Here is a 25,468-nt window from a genome sequence, read left to right as displayed (position 1 = left end):
CCCTCTGCTGTTTCCTGAAGTCCACGATCATCTCCTTTGTTTTGTTGACTTTGAGTGTGAGGTTATTTTCCTGACACCACACTCCGAGGGCCCTCACCTCCCTGTAGGCCGTCTCGTCATTGTTGGTAATCAAGCCTACCACTGTTGTGTCGTCTGCAAACTTGATGATTGAGTTGGAGGCGTGCATGGCCACGCAGTCGTGGGTGAACAGGGAGTTCAGGAGAGGGCTCAGAACACACCCTTGTGGGGCCCCAGTGTTGAGGATCAGCGGGGTGGAGATGCTGTTACCTACCCATACCACCTGGGGGCGGCCCGTCAGGATGTCCAGTACCCAGTTGCACAGGGCAGGGTTGAGACCCAGGGTCTCGAGCTTGATGACGAGTTTGGAGGGTACTATGGTGTGAAATGCTGAGCTGTAGTCGATGAACAGCATTCTCACATAGATTCCTCTTGTCCAGATGGACCTATTGGGGCGGTAAGCAAATTGGAGTGGGTCTAGGGTGTCAGGTAGGGTGGAGGTGATATGGTCCTTGACTAGTCTCTCAAAGCACTTCATGATGACGGAAGTGAGTGCTACGGGGCGGTAGCCGTTTAGCTCAGTTAGCTTAGCTTTCTTGGGAACAGGAACAATGGTGGCCCTCTTGAAGAATGTGGGAACAGCAGACTGGGATAAGGATTGATTGAATATGTCCGTAAACACAACAGCCAGCTGGTCTGCGCATGCTCTGAGGACGTGGCTGGGGATGCCGTCTGGGCCTGCAGCCTTGCGAGGGTTAACACATTTAAATGTTTTACTCACGTCGGCTGCAGTGAAGGAGAGTCTGCAGGTTTTGGTAACGGGCCATGTCAGTGGCACTGTATTGTCCTAAAAGCGAGCAAAGAAGTTGTTTAGTCTGTCTGGGAGCAAGACATCCTGGTCCGCGACGGGGCTGGTTTTCTTTTTGTAATCCGTGATTGACTGTTGACCCTGCCACATACCTCTCGTGTCTTAGCCGTTGAATTGCGGCTTTACTTTGTCTCTATACTGACGATTAGCATGTTTGATTGCCTGGCGGAGGGAATAGTATTCGGACATGTTTCCGGTCACCTTGCCCTGATTAAAAGCAGTGGTTTGCGCTTCAGTTTCGCGCGAATGCTGCCATCAATCCACGGTTTCTGGTTGGGGAATGTTTTAATAAACACTGTGGGTACAACATCACCGACGCACTTGCTAATAAACTCGCTCACCGAATCAGCGTATTCATCAATGTTGTTGTTTGATGCAATGCGGAACATATCCCAGTCCACGTGATCGAAGCAATCTTGAAGCGTGGAATCAGATTGGTCGGACCAGCGTTGAACAGACCTGAGCACGGGAGCTTTCTATTTTAGTTTCTGTCTATAGGCTGGAAGCAACAAAATGGAGTCATGGTCAGCTTTTCCGAAAGGAGGGCGGAGGGGAGGGGGGGGGCTTATATGCGTTGCGGAAGTTAGAATAACAATGATCCAGGGTTTTACCAGCCCTGGTTGCACAATCGATATGCTGATAGAATTTAGGGAGTCTTGTTTTCAGATTAACCTTGTTAAAATCCCCAGCTACAATGAATGCAGCCTCGGGATATGTGGTTTCCGGTTTACATAGAGTCAAATGAAGTTCGTTCAGGGCCATCAATGTGTCTGCTTGGGGGGGGGGAATATATGCGGTTGTGATAATAATCGAAGAGAATTCTCTTGGTAGATAATGTGGTCGGCATTTGATTGTGAGGAATTCTAAGTCAGGTGAACAGAAGGACTTGAGTTCCTGTATGTTGTTATGATCCCCGCCTTTCTTCTTACCAGAAAGAAGCTTGTTTCTGTCGGCTTGATGCCTGAAGAAACCAGCTGGCTGTACCGACTCCGATATCGTGTCACGAGTGAGTCATATTTCCGTAAAGCAAAGAATGTTACAGTCTCTTATGTCTCTCTGGAATGCTACCCTTGCTCGGATTTCATCTACCTTGTTGTCAAGAGACTGGACATTGGCGAGTAGTATGTTCGGGAGCGGTGCGCGATGTGCCCGTCTCCAGAACCTGACCAGAAGACCGCTTTGTCTGCCCCCTTTTACGGCGTCGTTGTTTCAAGAGAACACACGGAAGGCTGTTGTTTAAAACACCTGTCTCCGGATTACATCTTCAAGGGCAACCATGGAATTCCGTGACAGAGGAAGAAGTGTCCATCCATGTATACAATAGTCTAGCTCGCTCCATTTTCAGATATTATACATTTCTAAGTTTGTCAGAAAGTTGTTTTAATTTTAAGTTAAAGCATACTGTTAGCTAGATAGCTACCGTTAGCTGTCTGGCTCGCTAGCTAACATTACGTGTACAATCTAAGTAGTAATATTATTTGTATCTCAGAGCCATTTGCATTGCTAGTTATAGCCTAATGTTAGCTAGTTAACTCAAATTGAACCTAGTTGGTTAACTACCAGCAGATTCATGATGGACAGTAACGTTATGAGTTGGGATTATGGTTCATTGTTTACCGAGCTACATGTCAAAACAAAAGACTCCACTATGCAAGTAACCATTTCACTGTACCTTCTGTATCCTGTGCATATGACAACATACATTTTATTTGATATAGTGTGTGTTTACCAGAGGAGCGGGAATTTGAAGAACATGACCTGCACCAAAGTCAAATTATGATATAATATTAAGACGAGACAGTATCCAAGTTCTAATGTTCTCTGGTAGAATGCCCTGGTTTATTTTGTCACACTCGCAAATGTAAGCTATTTTCTGTAATTGGCTCGTCATTAACTTGTAAATAATGATCTTGTTGTGAGTTTATTATCCTGTAATAATGAAGGAAATGAGCTAAAGTGAAGACGTTGTCAGCCACAGTAGCTTGCGAAATATTCAACCCCCTTGACATTTTTCCTATTTTGTTACAACTGGCAATTAAAAAATATTTTTTGGGGAGTGGTATCGTTTGATTTACACAACATGCTTACCACTTTGAAGAAAATATTGTTATTGTGAAGCAAACAAGAAGTAAGACCAAAAAACAGAAAACTTAAGCGTGCATAACTATCCCCCCCCCCCAAAGTCAATACTTTGTAGAGCCACCGTTTGTAGCAATTACAACTGCAAGTCTCTTGGGGTATGTCTCTATAAGCTTGGCACATCTAGCCAGTGGGATTTTTGCTCATTCTTCAAGGCAAAACTGTTCCAGCTCCTTCAAGTTGGAGGACTTCCACTGGTGTACAGCAATCTTTAAGTATTTTCAGGTCTCTCCAGAGATGTTCAATTAGGTTCAAGTCCGGGCTCTGGCTGGGCCACTCAAGGACATTCAGAGACTTGTCCTGAAGCCACTCCTGTGTTGTCTTGGCTGTGTGCTTAGGGTTGTTGACCTGTTGTAAGGTGAACCTTTGCCCCAGTCTGAGGTCCTGAGTGCTATGGAGCAGGTTTTCATTCAAAATCAATAAGTATCAAACACACACCAACCTACAGTGCCTTGCGAAAGTATTCGCCCCCCTTGAACTTTGCGACCTTTTGCCACATTTCAGGCTTCAAACATAAAGATATAAAACTGCATTTTTTTGTGAAGAATCAACAACAAGTGGGACACAATCATGAAGTGGAACGACATTTATTGGATATTTCAAATTTTTTTAACAAACCAAAAACGGAAAAATTGGGCGTGCAAAATTATTCAGCCCCCTTAAGTTAATACTTTGTAGCGTCACCTTTTGCTGCGATTACAGCTGTAAGTCGCTTGGGGTATGTCTATCAGTTTTGCACATCGAGAGACTGACATTTTTTCCCATTCCTCCTTGCAAAACAGCTCGAGCTCAGTGAGGTTGGATGGAGAGCATTTGTGAACAGCAGTTTTCAGTTCTTTCCACAGATTCTCGATTGGATTCAGGTCTGGACTTTGACTTGGCCATTCTAACACCTGGATATGTTTATTTTTTAACCATCCCATTGTAGATTTTGCTTTATGTTTTGGATCATTGTCTTGTTGGAAGACAAATCTCCGTCCCAGTCTCAGGTCTTTTGCAGACTCCATCAGGTTTTCTTCCAGAATGGTCATGTATTTGGCTCCATCCATCTTCCCATCAATTTTAACCATCTTCCCTGTCCCTGCTGAAGAAAAGCAGGCCCAAACAATGATGCTGCCACCACCATGTTTGACAGTGGGGATGGTGTGTTCAGGGTGATGAGCTGTGTTGCTTTTACGCCAAACATAACGTTTTGCATTGTTGCCAAAAAGTTCAATTTTGGTTTCATCTGACCAGAGCACCTTCTTCCACATGTTTGGTGTGTCTCCCAGGTGGCTTGTGGCAAACTTTAAATGACACTTTTTATGGATATCTTTAAGAAATGGCTTTCTTCTTGCCACTCTTCCATAAAGGCCAGATTTGTGCAATATACGACTGATTGTTGTCCTATGGACAGTGTGTCCCACCTCAGCTGTAGATCTCTGCAGTTCATCCAGAGTGATCATGGGCCTCTTGGCTGCATCTCTGATCAGTCTTCTCCTTGTATGAGCTGAAAGTTTAGAGGGACGGCCAGGTCTTGGTAGATTTGCAGTGGTCTGATACTCCTTCCATTTCAATATTATCGCTTGCACAGTGCTCCTTGGGATGTTTAAAGCTTGGGAAATCTTTTTGTATCCAAATCCAGCTTTAAACTTCTTCACAGCAGTATCTCGGACCTGCCTGGTGTGTTCCTTGTTCTTCATGATGCTCTCTGCGCTTTTAACGGACCTCTGAGACTATCACAGTGCAGGTGCATTTATACGGAGACTTGATTACACACAGGTGGATTGTATTTATCATCATTAGTCATTTAGGTCAACATTGGATCATTCAGAGATCCTCACTGAACTTCTGGAGAGTTTGCTGCACTGAAAGTAAAGGGGCTGAATAATTTTGCACGCCCAATTTTTCAGTTTTTCATTTGTTAAAAAAGTTTGAAATATCCAATAAATGTCGTTCCACTTCATGATTGTGTCCCACTTGTTGTTGATTCTTCACACAAAAATACAGTTTTATATCTTTATGTTTGAAGCCTGAAATGTGGCTAAAGGTCGCAAAGTTCAAGGGGGCCGAATACTTTCGCAAGGCACTGTATTTCCACGGATCTAACTTAACTGAAACACTGAGATGAAAGGTAAAAAAATATATATTGATATTCAATCAGAATAAGAAGAACAAGAACCTGTGAGTCTTTCGTGTCTTTTATCTCTACCTCCTTTCTCACCTCTCTTTTTCGACACCTCTTTCCATCCACTGCCAGACCATGCTCAACTAAGCTTCAAAGGAAAGGAATTGCCTGCTCACTAAAGCCTGTGAAATCCACGTCGAGCTCAGCAGAGGCCTTGACAGGACAATATGGTGACAAGTGTTCCTTTGACCAGAAAACAATAGTATTGTGTGTAACGGTAAGTAGTATAGAGAGACACCAGACCCGCCTGGGTTACCTAGATCACATGGTGAGGATAATATGCCTGTCTAAACTCTCTATGACTTATCTCATATTCTAACTCTCTCTCTCTACACTCTCTCTTTTTACACACTCTCTCTCAGAGGCAGACTTTTCTCGCTCACTTAATCTCATCTCACTATACTGCCAGTCTCAGGGCTTCCTCTTTTGTGTGCGTCTCTTGCCTTTTCTCTCTCTCTCTCTCTCTTTCTCTCTCTCTCTCTCTCTCTCTCTCTCTCTCTCTCTCACTCTCCCCCACTCTGTCTCTCTCACTCTGTCTCTCCCACTCTGTCCCTCCCTCCCTCCCTCCCTCCCTCCCTCTCTCTTTTCCTCTCTCACTCCGATTTGCTTAGATTTCAGTAGGGACCTGACAGGCCAACTTCCAGCATTTTCTCTGACTCTCTTTTATTTTCCTCCTTCTCTCCTCTCTCCCCCCACTGCTCTCCTGTCTTTCGTACTCCCCCTTGTTCTCATGATTTTGACATTTACAACTAAGAGACATGGGTTTCCATTTCATAGTAATCCTTCAGTGCTCACCCGCCTGTTATTCATCTTACTGTAAACTGTGAAATCCTGTTTGTTAATTGACTGATTTCAATTCACATTTCCAACAGCCACGGGGTGATTAAGCAGTATTTGTGACTTTTCGTGTATGTGTGTGCGCGCGCGCCTCTATCTCTTTAAGAGTCTTCTGCATTTTTGTTCATGTGTCAGTGAATGTGTGTGAGTGTGGAATGCCTGCCTTCACCAATCCCCCTCACTGGGCTCAGTGAACAAACCTGCTGCAGCATTATTCACACCTAAGACTTGAAAGCGCCGGATGAATAGCCTATATCCTAAATGTTGCGGCCCGTTGCTCGATAATCTTGCTCTGCACAGAGACTGCCTCATGGATGTCGTAATCCTGCCGAGCCATAAAACTGACTGAATCGCAAATATGGACGAGATTTGAAGTGACAGTGAACCAACCGCATGTTACTGTAGAATAGGATGCCCACAATCTGCTTTTACAGTAATACATAGGCACTCATATGCACACACATGCACACACATGCATACACTTTCCCCCCCTGCCTTACCTGTATATGATGCAGGCACAGTCTCTGCACGTGCCACAGTTCTCTATGTCCTGACCCGTCCGGTAGGAGTGTCTCCTGGAGGGGAAAACACAGATGACATCATCACCAGGGGACCATTACAGCTGCCACCTTGGCTTGAGTCACAGCGTCAGGAGAGGGGATGTGTGTGTGTGTGTGTGTGTGTGTGTGTGTGTGTGTGTGTGTGTGTGTGTGTGTGTGTGTGTGTGAGAGAGAGAGAGAGAGAGCGAAAGGGATCTCAGTCTTATCATCCCTGGCTAGGTTTCATCACTTCATCTGAGAAGTAGCTAGCTCTATTTTTATCATGATGAAGTGTTGCCTCAGTCCCATGATTCTCCTCCTGCTAACTCCTCATCCAGAAATCCACTCCTGATCATATCTTTTGAATGATTTTACCCCAACCGACTCCCCAACGTCTACGTAAAGCATGACTTTATCTTTAGGGGAAAAATTCTTGTTTATGAGGTAAAAGTCAAGTCTGAATTCCTTACATGTAGACCCATCTCAGAACAAGAGAATTTATGAGAGAAGAATACATGATTATATAGGCTTTAAAGACCATTAGAAACATCTTTGATTTGAAAGATAGGTCACCCCTGTGATATACACCCAGGGGCAAAACTGGTTGCTGTGACGACAGGATGACGTCTTTTACCAGTGTTGTAGTCGAGTCACTAAACATTGAGTCTGAGTCGAGTCCCAAGTCTCCTGTGCTCAAGTCGAGTCCCTATGGCTAAAGTCCGAGTCCAGGTCCGGGTCACAAATGGTCAAGTCACGAGTCGGTCTTATGTCATTTTTTTCTAGTTGCCACCAGATGGCAGTATATTGCCACTCCCTCATTTTAAAAAAACAACTAATTTACTATTCATCACTACCTCAAACGTTCTACTCAATTACATGTGTTTCACTACTTATTTACTTCATAAATGAATGGTAAGTCAGGCTCTCAGCTACATTTTTGTAATTGCAGACTGATATTTGTGTAGGTTTTTTATTGCAGAGTGAAAACTAAAGAGGACTTGAACCTGGCTATGGGATGCAGGGGGAAAGTCTGAGGGTAGAGCGAGACATATTCAAAGACAGGCTACTTTTCTATACTCAAGCACAGAGAAAGAGAGAGACACATAAGCTAGACTGTAGTTTTACTATTAAACTCAATACTAATATTGTTTTCAATTTTGTGAAGCAGTTTGTGTTTCTTAACCAGGCAAAGCTAAATAGTAGGCTGGTGACTGGTGGTTGCGGGGAAGCAAGAGAGTAGCTTGCACGATTTGTAGCCTGCTACGATCGGAGGCGGAGCCGGAGAGGAGCTTGGCTGCCTGTCTGCTCACAATAATCGCTTGCTCCCCCGCAGTTTAGCAGCTGATGTAGGCTGCGTGTGTCTGGTGTGCATCCTTCCCACTGCTAGAGAACAGAACTTCTCGCTGTTCTGCGCACCCAGTGCTGCTATAATACTCTGCTTATCGTAGGAGACTATCCAGTCCGAGTCACCAATGGTCGAGAAAGCGAGTCCGAGTCCAAGTCACCAACGGTTGAGTCCAAGTTGAGTCAAAAGTCATGAACTTGGTCCTGGACTCAAGTACTACAACACTGTCTTTTACTACGTCCGTTTGACGTCATGGTCTGGTTGTATACTGTTTGTATAATAAAGAAGATTTGTTAACGTCTTTTTAGCAACCAGGAAAATACGTCTTTACCTGATCGTAACCTGGTTACAAGACAAGGATGACAATCAAAATATGACTTCCTTCCCCCAACGTTTGATCTTGTTAGGAAAAATACATCTTTACCTGGTTGTAACAGAGACCATCTGGTTATATGACGTATTTTCAACCACTTGTCATATAATGCAACGTTTCCCGGTATATAAATATGGCTCTGAGTACAGTCATACATATGTCATCCCACCCAAGCGTTCATATTAGCAACCACATTACATTGGTGATTACACCGTTCATTATTACAGAATTTCTCTCCATAGACCACATGCATGTCTTCTCCTCTCCTGGAGTTTTCCTAACCTCCTCTGATCTAACATGTTGGTATGATAACGATGGTGGAGAAATCCGTAAGCAGCTTAGAAACGTGGGAAGTAGATTAATTAAAGTGCTGATGGGAATCATAAAGGGTTTACACTGAGAGCCTGCGCCGCAGCTAAAACCAACGCCCGCACTCGCATTACCTCATCATCAGCACTGATCACTATCGCTACTCGCCAAATTGAGGAAATTGTGGAGAAATTAGGTGTAACTCATCACACAAAAAAATATATGCTATGTATTTATTTATCGTTTTGACGTTTTGGAAATTTGGGTCGGAATATGGAAAGAGTTTTGACTTGTTGTTGACGTGTTGGATTTAATCACAGATTTAATCTCTTTCTCTCTCCCTTCCCATCTTTCTTTCATCTGTCATATCCTCCTCATACCCCCCCTTCTCATCTCCTCCTCATTTTCACCAAATGTACATTTCATTATGTCTGCACTGCACAGTCAGGTTGCCAAAGCATTTACAGCATCACAAGGCTGGACTGGCCTACAAATAGATGGGCGGTAGAACAGGAATGCTCAAACAAAACAAATGTCCACCTGTAATACGAAGAACGCAACATGAGTGATATCGGCCAAGGAGTGATATCTACCAAAAATAACCCTCAATACGATTCCAGAATGAGAAAGAACATGTTATCGTGTCAATATGATCACATTGTATTGGCTGGGGCCGATTCATTTTCGAAATGGACAAATTCTTTGCACAAACAATTACCTCTCGAAGCAGAGCTATGACAACTTATGTGTGATATTTACTTTCCAGGCCTTCGTGTTCCTGTGCTCCAAGGCATTCCTTTATTCTTATTCCAACTTTTGAACTGTTTTCTAATGCCAGCAGCATACCAGCCTGCGTCCCACTGCTGGCTTGCCTCTGAAGCTAAGTAGGGTTGGTCCTGGTTAGTCCCTGAATGGGAGACCAGATGCTGCAAGTGATGTTGGAGGGGCAGTAGACGGCACTCTTTCCTCTGGTCTAAAAAAAAATCTCCCAATCTCCCAGGATGCAGTGATTGGGGACATTGCCCTGTGTAGGGTGATGTCTTTTAGATGGGACATTTAAACAGGTGTCCTGACTCTCTGTGGTCACTAAAGATCCCATTGCACTTATCGCAAGAGTAGGGGTGTTAGCCCTGGTGTCCTGGCTAAATTCATGATCTTGCCCTCATACAATCATGGCCACCTAATCATCCCCGGTTTCCAATAGGCTCATTCATCCCCTGTAATTATTCCCCAGGTTGTTGCTATAAATGAGAATGTGTTTTCACTCAACTTACCTGGTAAAATAAGTGAAATACACTGAACAAAAATCTTTACGCAACATGTAAAGTGTTGGTGCCATGTTTCATGAGCTGAAATAAAAGGTCCCAGAATTGTTCCATACGCACAAAAAGCTTAATTCTCTCAAATGTTGTGCACAAACTTGCCAAGATAATCCATCCACCTGACAGGTGTGGAATATCAAGAAGCTGATGTGCAGTTTTGTCACACAATGCCACAGATGTCTCAAGTTTTGAGGGAGTGTGCAGTTGGCATGCTGACTTCAGGAATGTCCACCAGAGCTGTTGCCAGACAATTTAATGTTCATTTCTCTACCATAAGCCGCCGCAAACATCATTTTAGAGAATCTGGTGTAACGGATGTGAAACGGCTAGCTTAGTTAGCGGTGCGCGCTAAATAGCGTTTCAATCGGTGACGTCACTTGCTCTGAGACCTTGAAGTAGTAGTTCCCCTTGCTCTGCAAGGGCCGCAGCTTTTGTGGAGCGATGGGTAACGATTCTTCGTGGGTGACTGTTGTTGATGTCTGCAGAGGGTCCCTGATTCGCACCCGGGTATGGGCGAGGGGATGGTTTAAAGTTATACTGTTACAGTATGTCCAACTGGCCTCAACCGCAGACCATGTGTGTGGCGTCATGTGGGCGAGTGGTTTGCTGATGTCAATGTTGTAAACAGAGTGCCCCATGGTAGCGGTGGGGTTATAGTATGGGCAGGCATAAGCTGCGGACAACGAACACAATTGCATTTTATCGAAGGCAATTTGTATGCACAGAAATTCCGTGACGAGATCCTGAGGCCCCATTGTGAAGCCCATTTTTTAAAGGTATCTGTGACCAATAGATGCATATCTGTATTCCCAGTCATGTGAAATCCTTAGATTAGGGCCTAATTTATTTATTTCAAATGATTGATTTCCTCATATGAACTGTAACTCAGTAAAAAATTTAAATTGTTGCATGTTACGTTCAAATGTTTGTTCAGTGTAAATAAAATTTTAATAATTCCACTAACCAATCCCTTATTTGTCTCATTTTTTCCCTCCTCTTTTTTCAAAGTAACCAATTTAATTAAAAATGTATTCTCAAAATTCAAGTAGGCTTATATAATTACAATATTGTCTTATTTTTTATTTATATATTTAAAATGTTTAAATAATGCCAAGCAGGCATTATGAATATGGTCCTGAGTTTTTCATGGTCATCGCCCTTTAATTTATATTTTCAGGAAATATTCAGAGCTGAAGCCGAATCTGCGTTGGCACAACAATGTATTATTGTAGCTGACTGTTATTGAATGGCTCAGTGGGACTCACTCACCCATCTCTCTCTGCCTCCTTCTTCTCCAGGTCCTGTATGACATCCAGCAGGACCTTGATGGTGTTCTGGCTAGTCTCCAGGACCCCCTCCATGCTGTGCAGCTGGGTCTGCAGGCTCCGGATGTCGTGCAGGGGCCCGTTGGGGCCCATCAGTTTCTCTGCTACCCAGGTCGGATCCAGTTTACTCCTGGCCCCCGACACCAGCCCCCCCAGGATTTCCTGCACCTGCCTCAGGGTGTCAGCCTGGGTGGAGGTCAGGGGCCCAACGGTGGGGCCCCCTCCAGAGCCAGAGCAGCCACGGACCCCGGACAGGCACTGGCCAGGGGGGAGAGCTTGCTGGCTGTTGGGGGTGTTGGTCCCAGAGCAGAGAATTTTATGGAGGGCCCCAAGCTGAGCCCCTAGCTGAGCCTGAGCCTGGCCTAGGCAGGTGGGTCTGGAGACGGCCTTGGTGGGCGAGGAGCCCTGGTCCGCCTGGTTCCCTTTCAGAGGGACCGCCAAGGGTGTTTGAGCTCTCTGTTTCAGAGAGCTGGCTCGAGGACAGGGCAGGGGTGACCCTGATCTTCCTGACCTCTCCTTCTCACTCGCCCGCCTGAGCAGGGGTGCCTGGCAGGCCGAGCCTGGGGTGCAACTCACCCCCTCTTTGCGTGGGGTGTACGGGGGAGGGGGCGGGGGTGGTGGTGGAAGTATCCTCCTCTCCCCCCTACACTCCCACTCTATCACCCTCTTGTCCTGAGTGCTGCAGTATTGGGCCTGAGGCGGGGGGGTGTAGGGGGGCGCAGGACGAAACGTGGAAGCGTAGAGGGGCACAGTTTTCGTTGGAGTTGCACAAGATGGCGCCGTTGGAATTGTATGGTAGGGTTTTACCATTGGAGGTGGGGAGTTGCAGCTTTTTACAATGGGAGAGGGAGAGGAGCAGTATTTTATTTGAATGTGGGCGGAGTAGGAAGGTACTACTGGAGGTTGGGAGGAGCATGGTGGTACGGTCTGACATGGGGGGTTCCCAGGTGGTATGGTCTGAATTAAGGAGATGTAGGCAGGGGCAGTTTGGGCTGGGGGGTGGCATGATGTCACAGTTGGAGGTGGAGATATGAGTTGATTTAAGGAAGAGCAGGATAGGGCAGTTTGTGTTAAGATGGTGCAGGGTGCTATATTTGGAGTTGGTGTTGGGGTGGGGCAAGTTGGGGCAGTGGAGGGGGCTAGAACAGGAGTTGGTTTTGGGTCATGGCCATTAGGGGCTGTATAGGGGGCTATCGTTGGAGATGGTGGTGCGGTGGGACAATTTGGATTTGAGGCTGTGGTTGTAGTTCTGGCGGTGCATGTTAGTTTGGTTGGGACCATTTCAGTTTGTGTAGCGAGAGGTGGAGTGGTTTGAGCTTTAGATGGAAGAACAGTTGGAGGAAGCGCTGATTTTTTCGGGGGATATTTACAGATAGACCGGGGTGGGGAGGCGCAAGGCAGAGCCACCAGTGGTGGTGTTTCACAATATGGATGGGTGGAGGTTGGCACAGTTTTAGGTACGGAAGCATAGAGAGGCACAGTCTGAGTTTTGGGGGTGGAGGGTTCCACAGTCGAGGGAGGTGGGGAGGCGCAGTGCTGCACGGTGGGAGGAGGCGGGGAGGCGCAGTGCTGCACGGTGGGAGGAGGCAGGGAGGCGCAGAGACGGTCAGTTTGTGTTTGGGTGGTGCAGGGCTGCACAGTCGAGGGAGGTGGGGAGGTGCAGGGCTGCACAGTCGAGGGAGGTGGGGAGGTGCAGGGCTGCACAGTCGAGGGAGGTGGGGAGGTGCAGGGCTGCACAGTTGAGGGAGGTGGGGAGTTAGGAGGGGAAACACAGGGACTGTCTGTCTGTGTGGGAGTGGTACAGTAGGACACCTCCCTTCCCGGGTCACTGATACCACGGTTCATGCGCCATCTCCTCCTTACTTGGGACAGAGTTGCACTCCCCTGGCGTTTAGATCCCTCCCTCCCACAGGTCACAGAACCGCAGTAGCAAGGCTCTGCAGTGTGCCGAAGCCAAACTGGGGGAGGGGAAGAAGAAGAGTCATGCCTGGAAGAGTCCACGTGATTCCCAACAGCAGGGGAGCTGGCGTTAGCCTCAGTGTTAGCCTCGCTGGTCGCGAGGCAGTGGGGTTGGTCCACCAATCCCTGTTTAGCCTTAGACCCAAGGCCGTTTCCATCTATAGATGCAGGTTCTGAAATGTGGTTGTGGGTAGTGTAGTACTCATCCTTTTTATCGTCCTGTTCGTCATCCCCATTCACCCCCACCGAGTCCCCCACATTTCGGTTGCGCGTGCTGACAGCCGAGGGCACCCGTGGCTTGGGCTTCTTGAGGCAGGAGGGGGTCTGGATGGCCATGCTGGCGTACTGCCTCCGGGAGAGAGGTAGTGTGAGGGAGCAAGGCCGTGGGGGCGATGTTGGTGCCCAGCAGCGGCGCGTGGGTCCCGGGGTAAGCGGGTGAGGGGGCGCCCGTGCCAAAAATGCTGCCACTACCTCAATAGTGTCTGCCATATCTCCTCGGACAGCCCCAACTACCGAGGCCTGGTTGGAGGAAACCTCGTCCCCCATTGACCTCTCTGTTAGCCATCCCTGGGGGGCCATGGGGCTCATGGGGGTGTTCTTCCGCAGGGGGTGGGGGCTGTCACGCTCAGCGGCAGTCCTCTCTGGGCCTTTGGTTCCAGCGCCAGTGGTCCCGCCAACAACGCCATCCTCCAGGTCTTTGAAGCGCACCTGGTGGGTGCGGTTGCGGCGGCGCTTGAGGCGGCTTTCGATGTCCGGCGAGTCGCGGTTGAGCAGCACGGAGCGCACGGTCATGGCGCCAGGCGGTTTGTCGGCGGTCTTGCTGTTGGTGTATTGGCCAATGAGCAAGTGATTCGGCTCTTTGCTCACCATGTCTCCTGTGGCGTCTTGTTCTTCCCCCCGACATCCACAGTCCCTGCAGGCCGTTTGACGTGATAAAGTCCTCTGTCAGAGAGTAGGGAGTAATTCTATTCTATCTCAATGCAATTTGTCTGTTGACAATTCGTTTCTTCTCTATGACAATGGGATACATGTAAATGTCGCATTTGTTGAGCTGGAGTTCCATCACCAAGCAGATCTGGGGCGACAGCTGTAGCTTGTTGGTTTGAGTGATCATAGAGGTGATTTGAGATAACTGTCACACTGCCGTCCGTCTTGCCATCCTCCTTCTGCAGCACTCCATAGGACTGGTCCTTTCTCAGGTGTGTGTGTGTTTCTCTAGCTATCTGACTTCCTGAGAAATGTAACCAAAGCCAGAAGGTCTGTGCTTTGCTCAGACTATGGATAGAGAGAACTGTATTCTGAGCTTTAACATCATAAAGTAAGTCTTCAGGGTGAACCGAAGTCTCATAGTCCACAGAACTTCATTTACTTATAATTTTCGTCCACTCAGCTTCCTGATTTCCGTATAAAGAGCAGTTCCATAGAGCCGCAATAAAAGTATAATAACGTCAGCACATTAAACATGGGAGCAAGTGCCAACTTAAAGTATGCCTCGTACAAAATCTACATCTAAAAGAGGACATGTTATTTCACATTAAATAAGTCCGAAGACCCAGAAGAGAGAGGTGAGCGTGAGAGCAGGGAACACAGTTATGTTGCATGACTCCTGGATGCACTCAGCGCCAACGTACCTCTAATAACATCCCAGGAGATGGAATCGTGACAGGGACACTGTATCTACCGGCGAATAGGCACAGCTCCTCTGAATACACCTTATCCATCCTTCCCATCCCCCGAATATACAGGCTAGCCCTTCCTGTCCGCTTAGCATTGTCCCAGGGGGCTGGAGAAAGAATGGATTGGTAAGATGTGGGACAGCACTGTGCGACTCCCCATTATGGTCTATCTTCCTCTCTCACATTCTCTCCCCTCTCTCTCTCTCTTCCAGTACCTCTTCTCAGTGACTCATCTTCCACTTTTTGTGCAGGATAACAGAATAGCCTGGGTTCCTGAGGTGACCAGAGAGAGAGAGAGAGAGAGAGAGAGAGAGAATTAGTCTTCATATTGTTGTCATCACATTTCCCGTGGAAGATAATGAAATGGACCTCATAAGAATGAAGTTCATAATAACCTAGCCAGTTGTTAAACATTCATAAGAGCAGGGTCAACAGAGAAACGCACAAAGTGTGAGTGAAGGGGAGATTAAGTGTCTTTTAAGATAAGTAATGAAAAGGAGAGAAAGACAGAATGAGGGAGCATTGACAGAGAGAGGGAGAGAGTGTGTTTGCTTGTGTGAGAGAGAGAGAAACAGAACAACACAGATAGAGAGAAGAGCAAAAATAATAGACATACAGACAGACATATACTTTCAGTGATTGACAAGTGTCCTGCCGTAACAAGATGCTTTGTGACAAGAGGCAGGCCTGTGGTCTGACAGTCTCTCTGTGGAGCCAGAGACAATTAGTGTTGCCTCACAGCTCAGAGGTTATTTAGGGAATAGGGACCCCAGGGGCCATCGCTGTTATTTACGTTCCCTTTTTTTTCAGATCTTGTTTCTTTTTATAAAAGAGGAACATCTTTGTCACAGCCGTCAACCTTTTAAAAACACGATTATTAGGATGAATTATAATTGCAGTCACGCTCAATGGGCCCGGGGAGGGGATGGGGAAGGAACCGTGGGCTCCTGCACAGATGTGAATCAGTTAGTGGATGTGGAAACCACAGGATTTCATCCTTGTTTTACATCCATGTTACCGCTGCGGTGTGGATCTGTGTACCGACGACCTGCTTAAATGTGACTCACTGAGGAGCGTGTATCAGACTTGCTAATGATGATACCTCTTCATTGCTGCTTTGAAACACAATGTAGTGGGGACACAGTCATTCACTGGAATTAGAATGATTTTGTTGTTATGGTTATCGTGCTAGATGTGAATGAAACTTTATACACGGAACAAGAATATAAACGTAACATGAAAAGTGTTGGGTCCCGTGTTTCATGAGCTGAAATAAAAAGATACCCAAAATTTTGCAAACACACAAAAGTTTTATTTCTCTCAAATGCTGTGCACACATTTTGTTGACATACCTGTTAGTGAGCATTTCTCCTTTGCCAAGATAATCCATCCACATAACAGGTGTGGCGTAAGCTGATTAAACAGCATGATTATTACACAGGTGCACCTTATGGTTGGGATAATAAAACACCACTCTAGAATGTGCAGTTTTGTCACACAACACAATGCCACATATGTCTCAAGTTTTGAGGGAGCGTGCAATTGGCATGCTGACTGCAGGAATGTCCACCAGAACTGTTGCCAGAAAATACCATTTAATTTCTCTACCATAAGCTGCCTCCAACGTCGTTTTAGAGAATTTGGCAGAGCGTCCAACCGGCCTCACAACCGCAGACCAGGACCTCCACATCTGGCTTCTTCACCTGCGGGATCGTCTGAGACCAGCCACCCGGACAGCTTTTGAAACTGTGTGTTTTTGCAGAACTGAAGAATTTCAGCGCAAACTGTCAGAAACTGCCTCAGGGTAGCTCATCTGCGTGTTCGTCATCCTCACCAGGGTCTTGACCTGACTTCAGTTCAACTTTTGATGGCCACTGGCACGCTGGAGAAGTGTGCTCTTCATGGATGAATCCCGGTTTCAACTGTACCGGGCAGATGGCAGACAGCATGTATGGCGTCGTGTGGGCGAGCGGTTTGCTGATGTCAACGTTGTTCAATTAAATGCTTTGGCAACAGCTCTGGTGGTCACTCCTGCTGTCAGCATGCCTATTGCAATCAACAGCCTGATCAACTCTATCCGAAGGAGTGTCACACTGCATGAGGCAAATGATGGTCACACCAGATACTGACAGGTTTTCTGAACCACGCCCCAACCTTATTTTTAAGGTATCTGTGACCAACAGATGCATATCTGTATTACCAGTCATGTGAGATCCATAGATTAGGGCCTAATGAATTTATTTTAAATAACTGATTTCCTCATATGAACAGTAATGCAGTCAAATATTGGAAATATTTGATTTCTATTTTTTGTTCAGTGCAAATGATTAACGATCATTGCAGCATTGAAACCATGTAGTGGGAGGACAGACAGTCATTCATTTGAATTAGAATGATGTTTGTTGTAATAGTTATTGTGCTGTAGCTCAGATAGGATACCAGGATACCAGGATAGTGGGTTTGATTCCCGGGACCACCCATAAGTTAAAAAAATTAAATAAATGCATAAGTCAGTTTGGATAGAAGCGTCTGCTAAATGACATATATTATAGTGCTAGATGTGGACAGGCCTTTATGAATGATACAGGATCATGAAATACTGTAGTTCAGTGGTGTCTATAACAGAGCTGTATTTTCTTCCTCTTTATGGCCAGAATTTGATCGACACTATTTCTTAACCTTGACGGTCATCCTCCCCGTTTCCTCCTTCTCCACTTCCAAACTAATTTTCTCTCTCTCTCTCTTTCCTCAATCTTCCCTCTGTCCATGAAGAGTGTTTCCCATTCACCCTTCACCCTGACAGATTTCCCAAGTTCCACTCGTTGCAGAACCATTACCCTCCACTCATTCTCCTCCATGTCAACCCAATTCCACCCCTCCCTATCTTTCTTTCATCTACTCCTTCCTTTTTTCCTTTTTTCCCTTACATTTAAACTCCCATCCCGTCTCCAACCCTCTCTTTCTCCCACCCTCTTTCTCTCTCATTATCCTCCTCTTCTCTCTCTCTCTCTTTCTCTCTCATCCTCACCCTCTCCCTTTCTTTCTCTCTATCTCTCTCCCTCCTCTGCACCCTCTGTCTATCCACCCCCTCTCTCTCTCTCCCTCCATCTCTCCCTTTCTCTCCTCCCACTCAGTCTGCAAACTGCCCTGAGATCAAGATTTACGCCGACAGTTTAATGAATCCAGTGCCTCTTAATGCTCGGCACACTCTTGTGGCTGAGGCCCAGCCTTTCCTCATGTGACATTTCCATGTTAAGCTTTATTGGCAGACAACAGATAAACCAGCATGCAGGAGAAGTGAAGGTGTGCAATGGAATAACGTCATGTTTGATCTCTGTGCTTACTAAGCCATGTTGACATTGAGAGACCAATGATACATATATACAGGAGACAAATTGGAGCTGGAGGCTAAGTCTTGTGTTATATGTGACATATTTGATTTCTCGTGCTGTTACAACTTATGCCAATAAAGCACCTTGGAGTTTTGCACTCTGTGTGTGTGTTTGTGTGTGTGTTTGTTGAGGGGGAGGCAGGCAGAGTGCTGAAGATTGAATTGTTATGTAAAGGCGTGTCAGATTGGATTGTCTGGGCATGGCTAACTTTATCCGACATGACTGTGTACACGCACAGCCACCGACAGGGGAAGGGGGAGAGGGTTGGGTGGAGGTAGGTAGGTAGACATGGATGGATATATTTAGAGAGAGGGAGAGAAAGAGGAGGCAGGAGGGAGGGAAGAACCCCCTCGCAAGGGAGGAGAGAAAATGTCATGGTTAGGGTTCAGTGAAGTGGTAGATCAGGAACATCAGCGTATCAGGGCATTAAAGGACCAGGAGAGGAACTAAGAAAAGGTATATGACCAGTTATTGGTCCTGGGAGCAAGGGGGGAGAGTGAAGAGATACCTGCACAGCCAAGGGGATTGGATTTATAGACCGGTGAGCTGTCTGAACAATATATACAGCAAGGCACAAAGCAATAGTGATGGTTTATCCTGTGGTTATATTTCTGTGGGCAGGCAGAACAGAGGTAATAGCGGGTGTGTTTAATGTTGTGTGAGAGAGAGAAAGGGAGAGAGTCCAATTCAGTACACGCCTCCTAGGAGCAGCCTCTAGGTAGGTGCACATTGCATTATGTCTGTTCATGACTGTAATTTATGAAGTAGATTAAGGTTCTCGCTACAGAAGTTTCTCGTGGGAAAATATTTCATTAAGTTTTATAATGACCCAGGAAACACACGTGTACAAACACACACACATCAGCCCATCGAGAATAGATGAAATACAGTCCGTAAATCCTTCGGTAGATGTAGCTGGGACTGTGTGTAACATATAAGCTGTGGTACAGTGAACAAGACTAAAGAAGACTCCAGGCTAGAGCTGAGCCCAACCTTCTAATAAGTAAGCTGACGTGACATGTCCCTATACGCACATAGCTCACATAGCCATTGACAGAACAATATGTTTTCACAGGTGCCAGGTCACATTACAATAGAAATCTACAGCTGGACAGCCATCGGCTACAGCAACATAACAGTATACTTTGAGCCTTACAACATGGTATGTTAGATGTTGTGAAAGATTGCTGAGAATTTCACTCTTTTGGATCATAATGTTGTTTTTGTATTATTATTTTTTTTCATGTTTTTTCTTTTTGCAACTGCCTGGAAAGAACTTTGAGGATCTAGAGCATATAAATAAAATATGTATTTTATAATTATTAGACCAAATAATAAAGACAATCGCTGTACATTAATGACCAGCCAATTGAATCAGCTGGTTTGCTCGTTAGTGCATTTGTGCTTATATTACTTCGTAGCTAGCTAGGTTACAGCTAATCCTGCAGCTAGCTAGCTAATGTTACCGCTAGCATATTAAACCGAGGTCTTCAGTGCACCACAAAACTATGTTGGATTCCGGAGAAAAGGCCTGGGTATTACCTCCGTGAGGCTGAATGAGTTTTCAGGTTTAAGGCAAGGTTATTCGTAACTCCAGGCTATCTCAATTTTCAACAAATTGAGCCGCTAGCCGGATTACTCACAATTTTTCCAATGAGTGTCCTAAATGATTGTTCCGTCTGTGCTATCTTGACCCAACTCCACTACCAGAGAAGGATGTAGGACAGTGGCTTGCTCTCGTAGGTCAGTGGGAAGTGCCAGTGATACCACATTACCATCTTCAGGAAGCTAAGTGGTTGCGGTGGCGTAGTTTGAAAGGCCTGAATAGCATTGGGAACAGGTGATGGGGATACACTGTCTAGGCCATGGCACGCTATGTACATACACTCCCTAGGGGGTCCTTCTGTGGGCTGGCAAGCTGTTGTGCTGCAATGTCCCTGTCTGGCCCAATGTCCCAAGACCAAGAGCACATCACTGTATTTCAGTAATAGGAAAGCTCATCCTGATCACATTTAAGACACCTGGACATCAGACCATCACTTTAATGTAACCCTTATTTTACCAAGTAAGTTGATTTAGAACACACAACATCCTAAAAATGAAGGGGAGAAAGAAAGTCTGAGTACGAAAGAGATGGAGAAATGGAGAGAGAGAAGGGATAGGGGAAGTGGAAGAAGTGAGATATCTAAACGAAGAAACAGGGAGGTAGAGATAGAGAGAGATGGTGATATGGTGGAAACGGCAAGGTCACATTTCTGGCACGGAGCCTAAAGTGGCCCCTAGAAATGCACAGTGATGAGATGAGAGTGAGAGGGGAAAGATAGGGAGCAGAATGACAGACAGCGCTAACAGCACAGTGTTTCTACAAAGAGGAAGCAAGGGGGTAAGAGTGTAGGGACATGTGTGTATCTGGGTGTGTGCGTGCGCCAATGAGCGTGTTCACGCCTGAGTGAGTGTGATACTGTTAACATGAAGAAGAAAAAAACATCTGTGTAACCTATGAACTCCATTTACCATATGGGCGCAATGAGAACACACGCTGTAAAATGTCAAATAAAAAAAAGTCACATACAGTACACACACCAAGGCATGCATCGCATGATGCACACAGTGTACACTCGTGCTCTCATCTCATCCATACACTCCAGCCATTACCACAATCCCGTTCTCCCCAATTAAGGTGCCACCAACCTTATGTGACATACACCACCCCCCCTTACTCGTGGAGAATATGCACTGATAGCATTCTGCTTCAATGTGCAAACCGGCATCTTTGACGACCCAATCTAAGCCCCTTGGCCTTTAAAGCTGCTCATAAAGATGCACATTCTCACACACAACTCCCACACCTGCTGTAAAGCACATTCCAACACGGACGCACACACTCACACATGCATATGCACTCAAACACACACACACACAAGCATGAGCACACACATGCAAGCACACGCTCAAACATACACACACAGACACACGCACACACACACGCAAGCATTGTGCACACAACCAGACACACACGCATGAGCACCTACACACACACACACACACACACACACACACAAACACACACACAGCACAGGTTTCTCCCCCAGTCAATTCTAACCATGGTTGTGACAAGGTTACACACCAGAGTAGAAAGGAAGAGAAGGATAAACAAGTAGAAACCAATAACTCACCAGTCAATCCACTGCACCAACCAAGAGCATGTATTCCTTATATCAGTATTTTACACTTGCCCTCCGATTATCTGTTTTTCTTTTCCCTCCTCTCCTGGGACTAGTCCTCCTCTCCCTCTGTCGTGGGCTGTTTGGGTAGAAGTAAAGTGATGCTCGGTATATCCTTCAGGACACTGAACAGAGGAGTCACACACACCACCTCTTCTTCTCTTCTCTCACTTTACTGTTTCACTCACATGCTTCTTCTTCTCTTTCCTCCTCGCTGTTTGTTGTTCTTTGGTATTCTTTCATTTTCACATCACTCCAGTTTTTTCTTTCTTTCTTTCACTCCTCTCTGTCACTGCTGCTTTGTGTGCTCCGATCCTCCGTTCCCTAGTATAATCAGTGAGTACTCCATCTGTCCCCCCCCTCTCTCTCTCCCTCTGCTGTGCCCTCTGTTTCACTCTCTTCTCCCCAAATTCATCTCCTCAACTGTGAGCCTCTTCATCTCCCAGCCTGAGCACTGTGGCTTTGCAGGTGAATGTCAGTGTGTGTGTGTGTGTGTGTGTGTGTGTGTGTGTGTGTGTGTGTGTGTGTGTGTGTGTGTGTGTGTGTGTGTGTGTGTGTGTGTGTGTGTGTGTGTCTAAGAGTGTGTGTGCAGGCACGTGTGTGAAACAGAATGGGAGGGAGAGCAGGAGTAGAGACACAGTGAACAAACAGGCAGTTATCCTCTTAGATGCTCCGTTCAGTTCGCTCCCTCTCTTTCTGTCTCCCTCTCTCTTTCGCTCTCCCTCTCTGACCTCTCTTTCCCTCCCAGTGACGCCGCACAAGTCTTGTACACTTGTCAGCAGAGGGAGGGAGAACGAAAGAGAGAGAGAGAGAGTAGGAGGCAGGAGAAGGTGGGGCTTGTGTGTGTATGTCTAATTAAAAAGCAGAGTATGTACAGCTGCAGAGAGAGGGAACGAGGGAGAGTGGGAGAGAGACGAGCGAAGGAGTGAAGTGATCTAGGGGGCGGGACCAATGGGCAGAGAGGGAACGGGGAGTCACTAGGGGATGGGGATAGAGGGAGAGTGTGAGAGAGAGAGAAGGGGGGGGGGGAGACCCTAGTGTGTGAGGTTGGAAAAGGAAGGAGGTATGACCGGACACCAAGGTCAGCTGTAAAGGGCTGGGAGAAGGGCAGAGGGGGAAGCAGAGAAGAAAAGAGAGAGGATGAGAGGGATAAGAACAGACAGGTCGAATTCTGCAGACGTATGTTGCTCGTAATATGAACAGAAGAAGCACAACCAGAGGAATCTTGATGAGGGGAACAATGGAGAGAGTGGATATGGGTAAAGCACCATAGAAATATTCCCCTAAAAACAGATCCCCTAGAATTCTATTCATAGCCATACACACGGTTAAAATATAAGGTTAAACAGCTGTTCTGTATGGATACAGTATCTACAGTATAAATATGTTTCAAATCACCTTGATGTTAATCCGAAAAAAACTACCGTATAAGCAGTTTTATCCCAGTGATGATTCATAGATAAATTTGGCCCTGGCTGCAATTTATGCCGAGGTCTTTCTGTGTGTGTATGTGTGTGTGTGTGTATGCCTATGTGTGTATTTCTTTGTATGTGTGTGTGTGTACTCTATGTGTACGTGTGTGACTACACTGCCACACACATTTGCACATTCCTTGCATGTGTGTGTTTATGTGCAAATTAAGCAGTGCCCTGTGATGTCACGCCCCAGTGGATACATCTAATATGTTGTTTAATTCAGTCATGCTCAGGTTGTTGCTCTCTCTCTCTCTCTCTCTCTCTGTTTTACATGAAAGAGAGTATATTATATAGTCCCTTGACTAGAACCAATCGATTCAGGCAATTTTCTTCTTGTATTGTTGCGACTGTATCATCATTCCTGCAGTACTTATCACCTCAGGCTAGTGTCAACCACCTAGGCTGGCTGGGAGAGGGGATGGAGAGATAAGGTAAATGCCTGGGGGGGGTGACAGGTCTCATCCCACTTTATCAACCCCTGATTACTTATCTTGTCTTCTCGTCTCTTTCTCTCTCTCTCTCTCTCTGTACCTCCTGTTATTGCCCAGTTGCTCTACATTCAGCCTTAAATGTACATTTGAAACGGCAGAGGAAAAACAGGCTCATTGATTAAAGATCCACCAGGGACTATGAATAATATTATGGGCTGTGGTAAATACGTGCATACGTTTCAATGGTGGCAGTTGAGAGAGGATGACAACCACTAATACTTAATTAATATTAAGTACTCATCCTCGGCGGATTTGAGACAGATATTAAGTTTTACAAAAGGCCCTGGCAGCAGTCATGTCCCTCAATTCATTCAACTAGAAGTGTGAACCAAGCGCTTAAAAGTGCAATAGGCCTCAGTTGTTTGCTTATACAGAACCATGGAGAAGTGTTGATCCGTGATCCCCTCTATAAGTCAATAGGCATCCGTCCTCTAGGGGCGAGACCGGGAAGTGTAATTATTATTTATCACGCTAATCCAAATGGGCTCGGTGGGGCAGCCAATCAGATCCTGTTTTCACTGGGTCCACGGGAGCCAACGGAGGAACACAACTAGTTCTGGCGTTCATTAATCAAGCCAGTCACGTCTGGCCGGCTACAAAAGCGACTTTTAAGCAGAAGCCTTTAGTGCCGACTCAGATCAAGTCATCAATCATCTCCTAATGCAGTCTGGTAGAATCGGGAACATTGTCTAATGGGAGGATCTAACCGTAGCCATTACCTGAAAAGGTTGTATTATTTCACTATCTGCGAACGCAAAACATGATGGATTAGCACCACAGACGGTCATTTGCTGGACTCTTAAGAGCAGGGCATCCCAGAATGCATCTCATCTTCTATGACACAGAGACGTGGTCCAAGACGGAACATTGTCACAGAGATCTTAAATTCCATTGATGAATGGGTAACTTCTGGGTTTCTGTACGATTGTATCTCATAGTGACTTTCTCAGGGCAGAACGGGAGGATAGATGAGATGAGGAACAAAGCTAAACCAATAGGGGGGGAAAGCCAGTATCATAGGCCTAGATTTGGCACGGGGTAACTTGTGGATCGTTGGCGCCAGGGTTTTAAGGGCCCGAAGGGTTGGCCAGAGACGAAAGCAAAACACCATAACAGGAGAAGGACTGATTCTTCAGTATTTACGGCCTTCTGTGACAATGACTGCTGTGTTTGAATCAATACAAATTGCATTGTTCCTAAAAATGTAATGCTAATGCGGTAGTAAAAAGTGTCTGACTGCACAAAAAATGTTAAACACGAGTACAGTATTCTATTGGCCTGGCGAGTTGTGAAAACTGTAGCCTAATGTAAGGGCCTGCAGTAAAGATACTGTAGTCATCTTTAGGAGCTGTGACAACCAGGTGGCAGTGTTGCCTATAAGGAGCAGGACAACCAGTTGTATAACGGACACAAAGCAACATCAACACCATCAACTGAAGAGGTTCATAATAGCCTACATAATCATCAACATATCTACTCTTCTTATAAGAAATGTCTTTCATCTATTGATGTTCACCCCCCCCGTGCGTTTCTTTGAAGAGGACAATGATGAGAAGGAAAGTGCAAAAACATGGATTCAGAGGAGCTACTGTGCGTCATGGCACCCACGCCCTTGTGCTGTGCTATCTCTACGGACACAACAACATGCACTTACTTCATAGGCAGAATGAGCCTGAGCCCGCGGAGTGCTGATGTCACTAGTTGCCGGGCTTCCTCTCAATGGAACGAAATAGATGAGTCACTGTCCATCCACCACAAGCTGTCACAACAACTCATAAGCAAGCCCCTTCATTTGACGCAACGAATTAAAAACGGCAAATGGTTCAAGCGGGGTACACATATCAGTGTGTGGAGTAAACATTTCAAAACATTGCAAAGAACGACACTTTTCCAATGTGTAGGCCATTGAAATTCATGTCAAATGTTAATGGGAGTATCTATTGTATTCTAATCCACAACACACGTGTTGTCAGCTAGTTTAAATTGCTGTGTGGCTCTTAATTAAATTG

General features: G+C 45.9%; 1 protein-coding gene across 2 annotated transcripts in view; it reads right to left on the bottom strand.

Moving 5' to 3' along the window:
• LOC112214474 (proline-rich protein 36) overlaps nt 1-25,378 on the bottom strand; it is a 52,569-nt gene extending 27,191 nt beyond the window's left edge. Inside the window, exons 1-3 of one of the 2 annotated variants that reach the window (XM_024373243.2) lie at nt 25,114-25,378; nt 11,187-15,150; nt 6,530-6,604 (exon numbers count right to left, since the gene is read on the bottom strand). In XM_024373243.2, the coding sequence (XP_024229011.2) occupies nt 6,530-6,604; nt 11,187-14,071 (2,960 nt within the window). In that variant the 5' untranslated portion in view covers nt 14,072-15,150; nt 25,114-25,378. Of the gene's footprint in view, nt 1-6,529; nt 6,605-11,186; nt 15,151-21,445; nt 22,352-25,113 lie in introns of those variants that run through there. The other variant, XM_042302112.1, reaches the window with a different exon arrangement.
• Between the last annotated feature and the right edge of the window lie 90 nt (nt 25,379-25,468).

The sequence above is a fragment of the Oncorhynchus tshawytscha genome, linkage group LG20, assembly GCF_018296145.1.
Source record: "Oncorhynchus tshawytscha isolate Ot180627B linkage group LG20, Otsh_v2.0, whole genome shotgun sequence".
Lineage (NCBI taxonomy): Eukaryota > Metazoa > Chordata > Actinopteri > Salmoniformes > Salmonidae > Oncorhynchus > Oncorhynchus tshawytscha.
The sequence above is the reverse complement of the archived record's forward strand: the minus strand, read 5'-3'. Positions and strand labels throughout refer to the sequence as shown.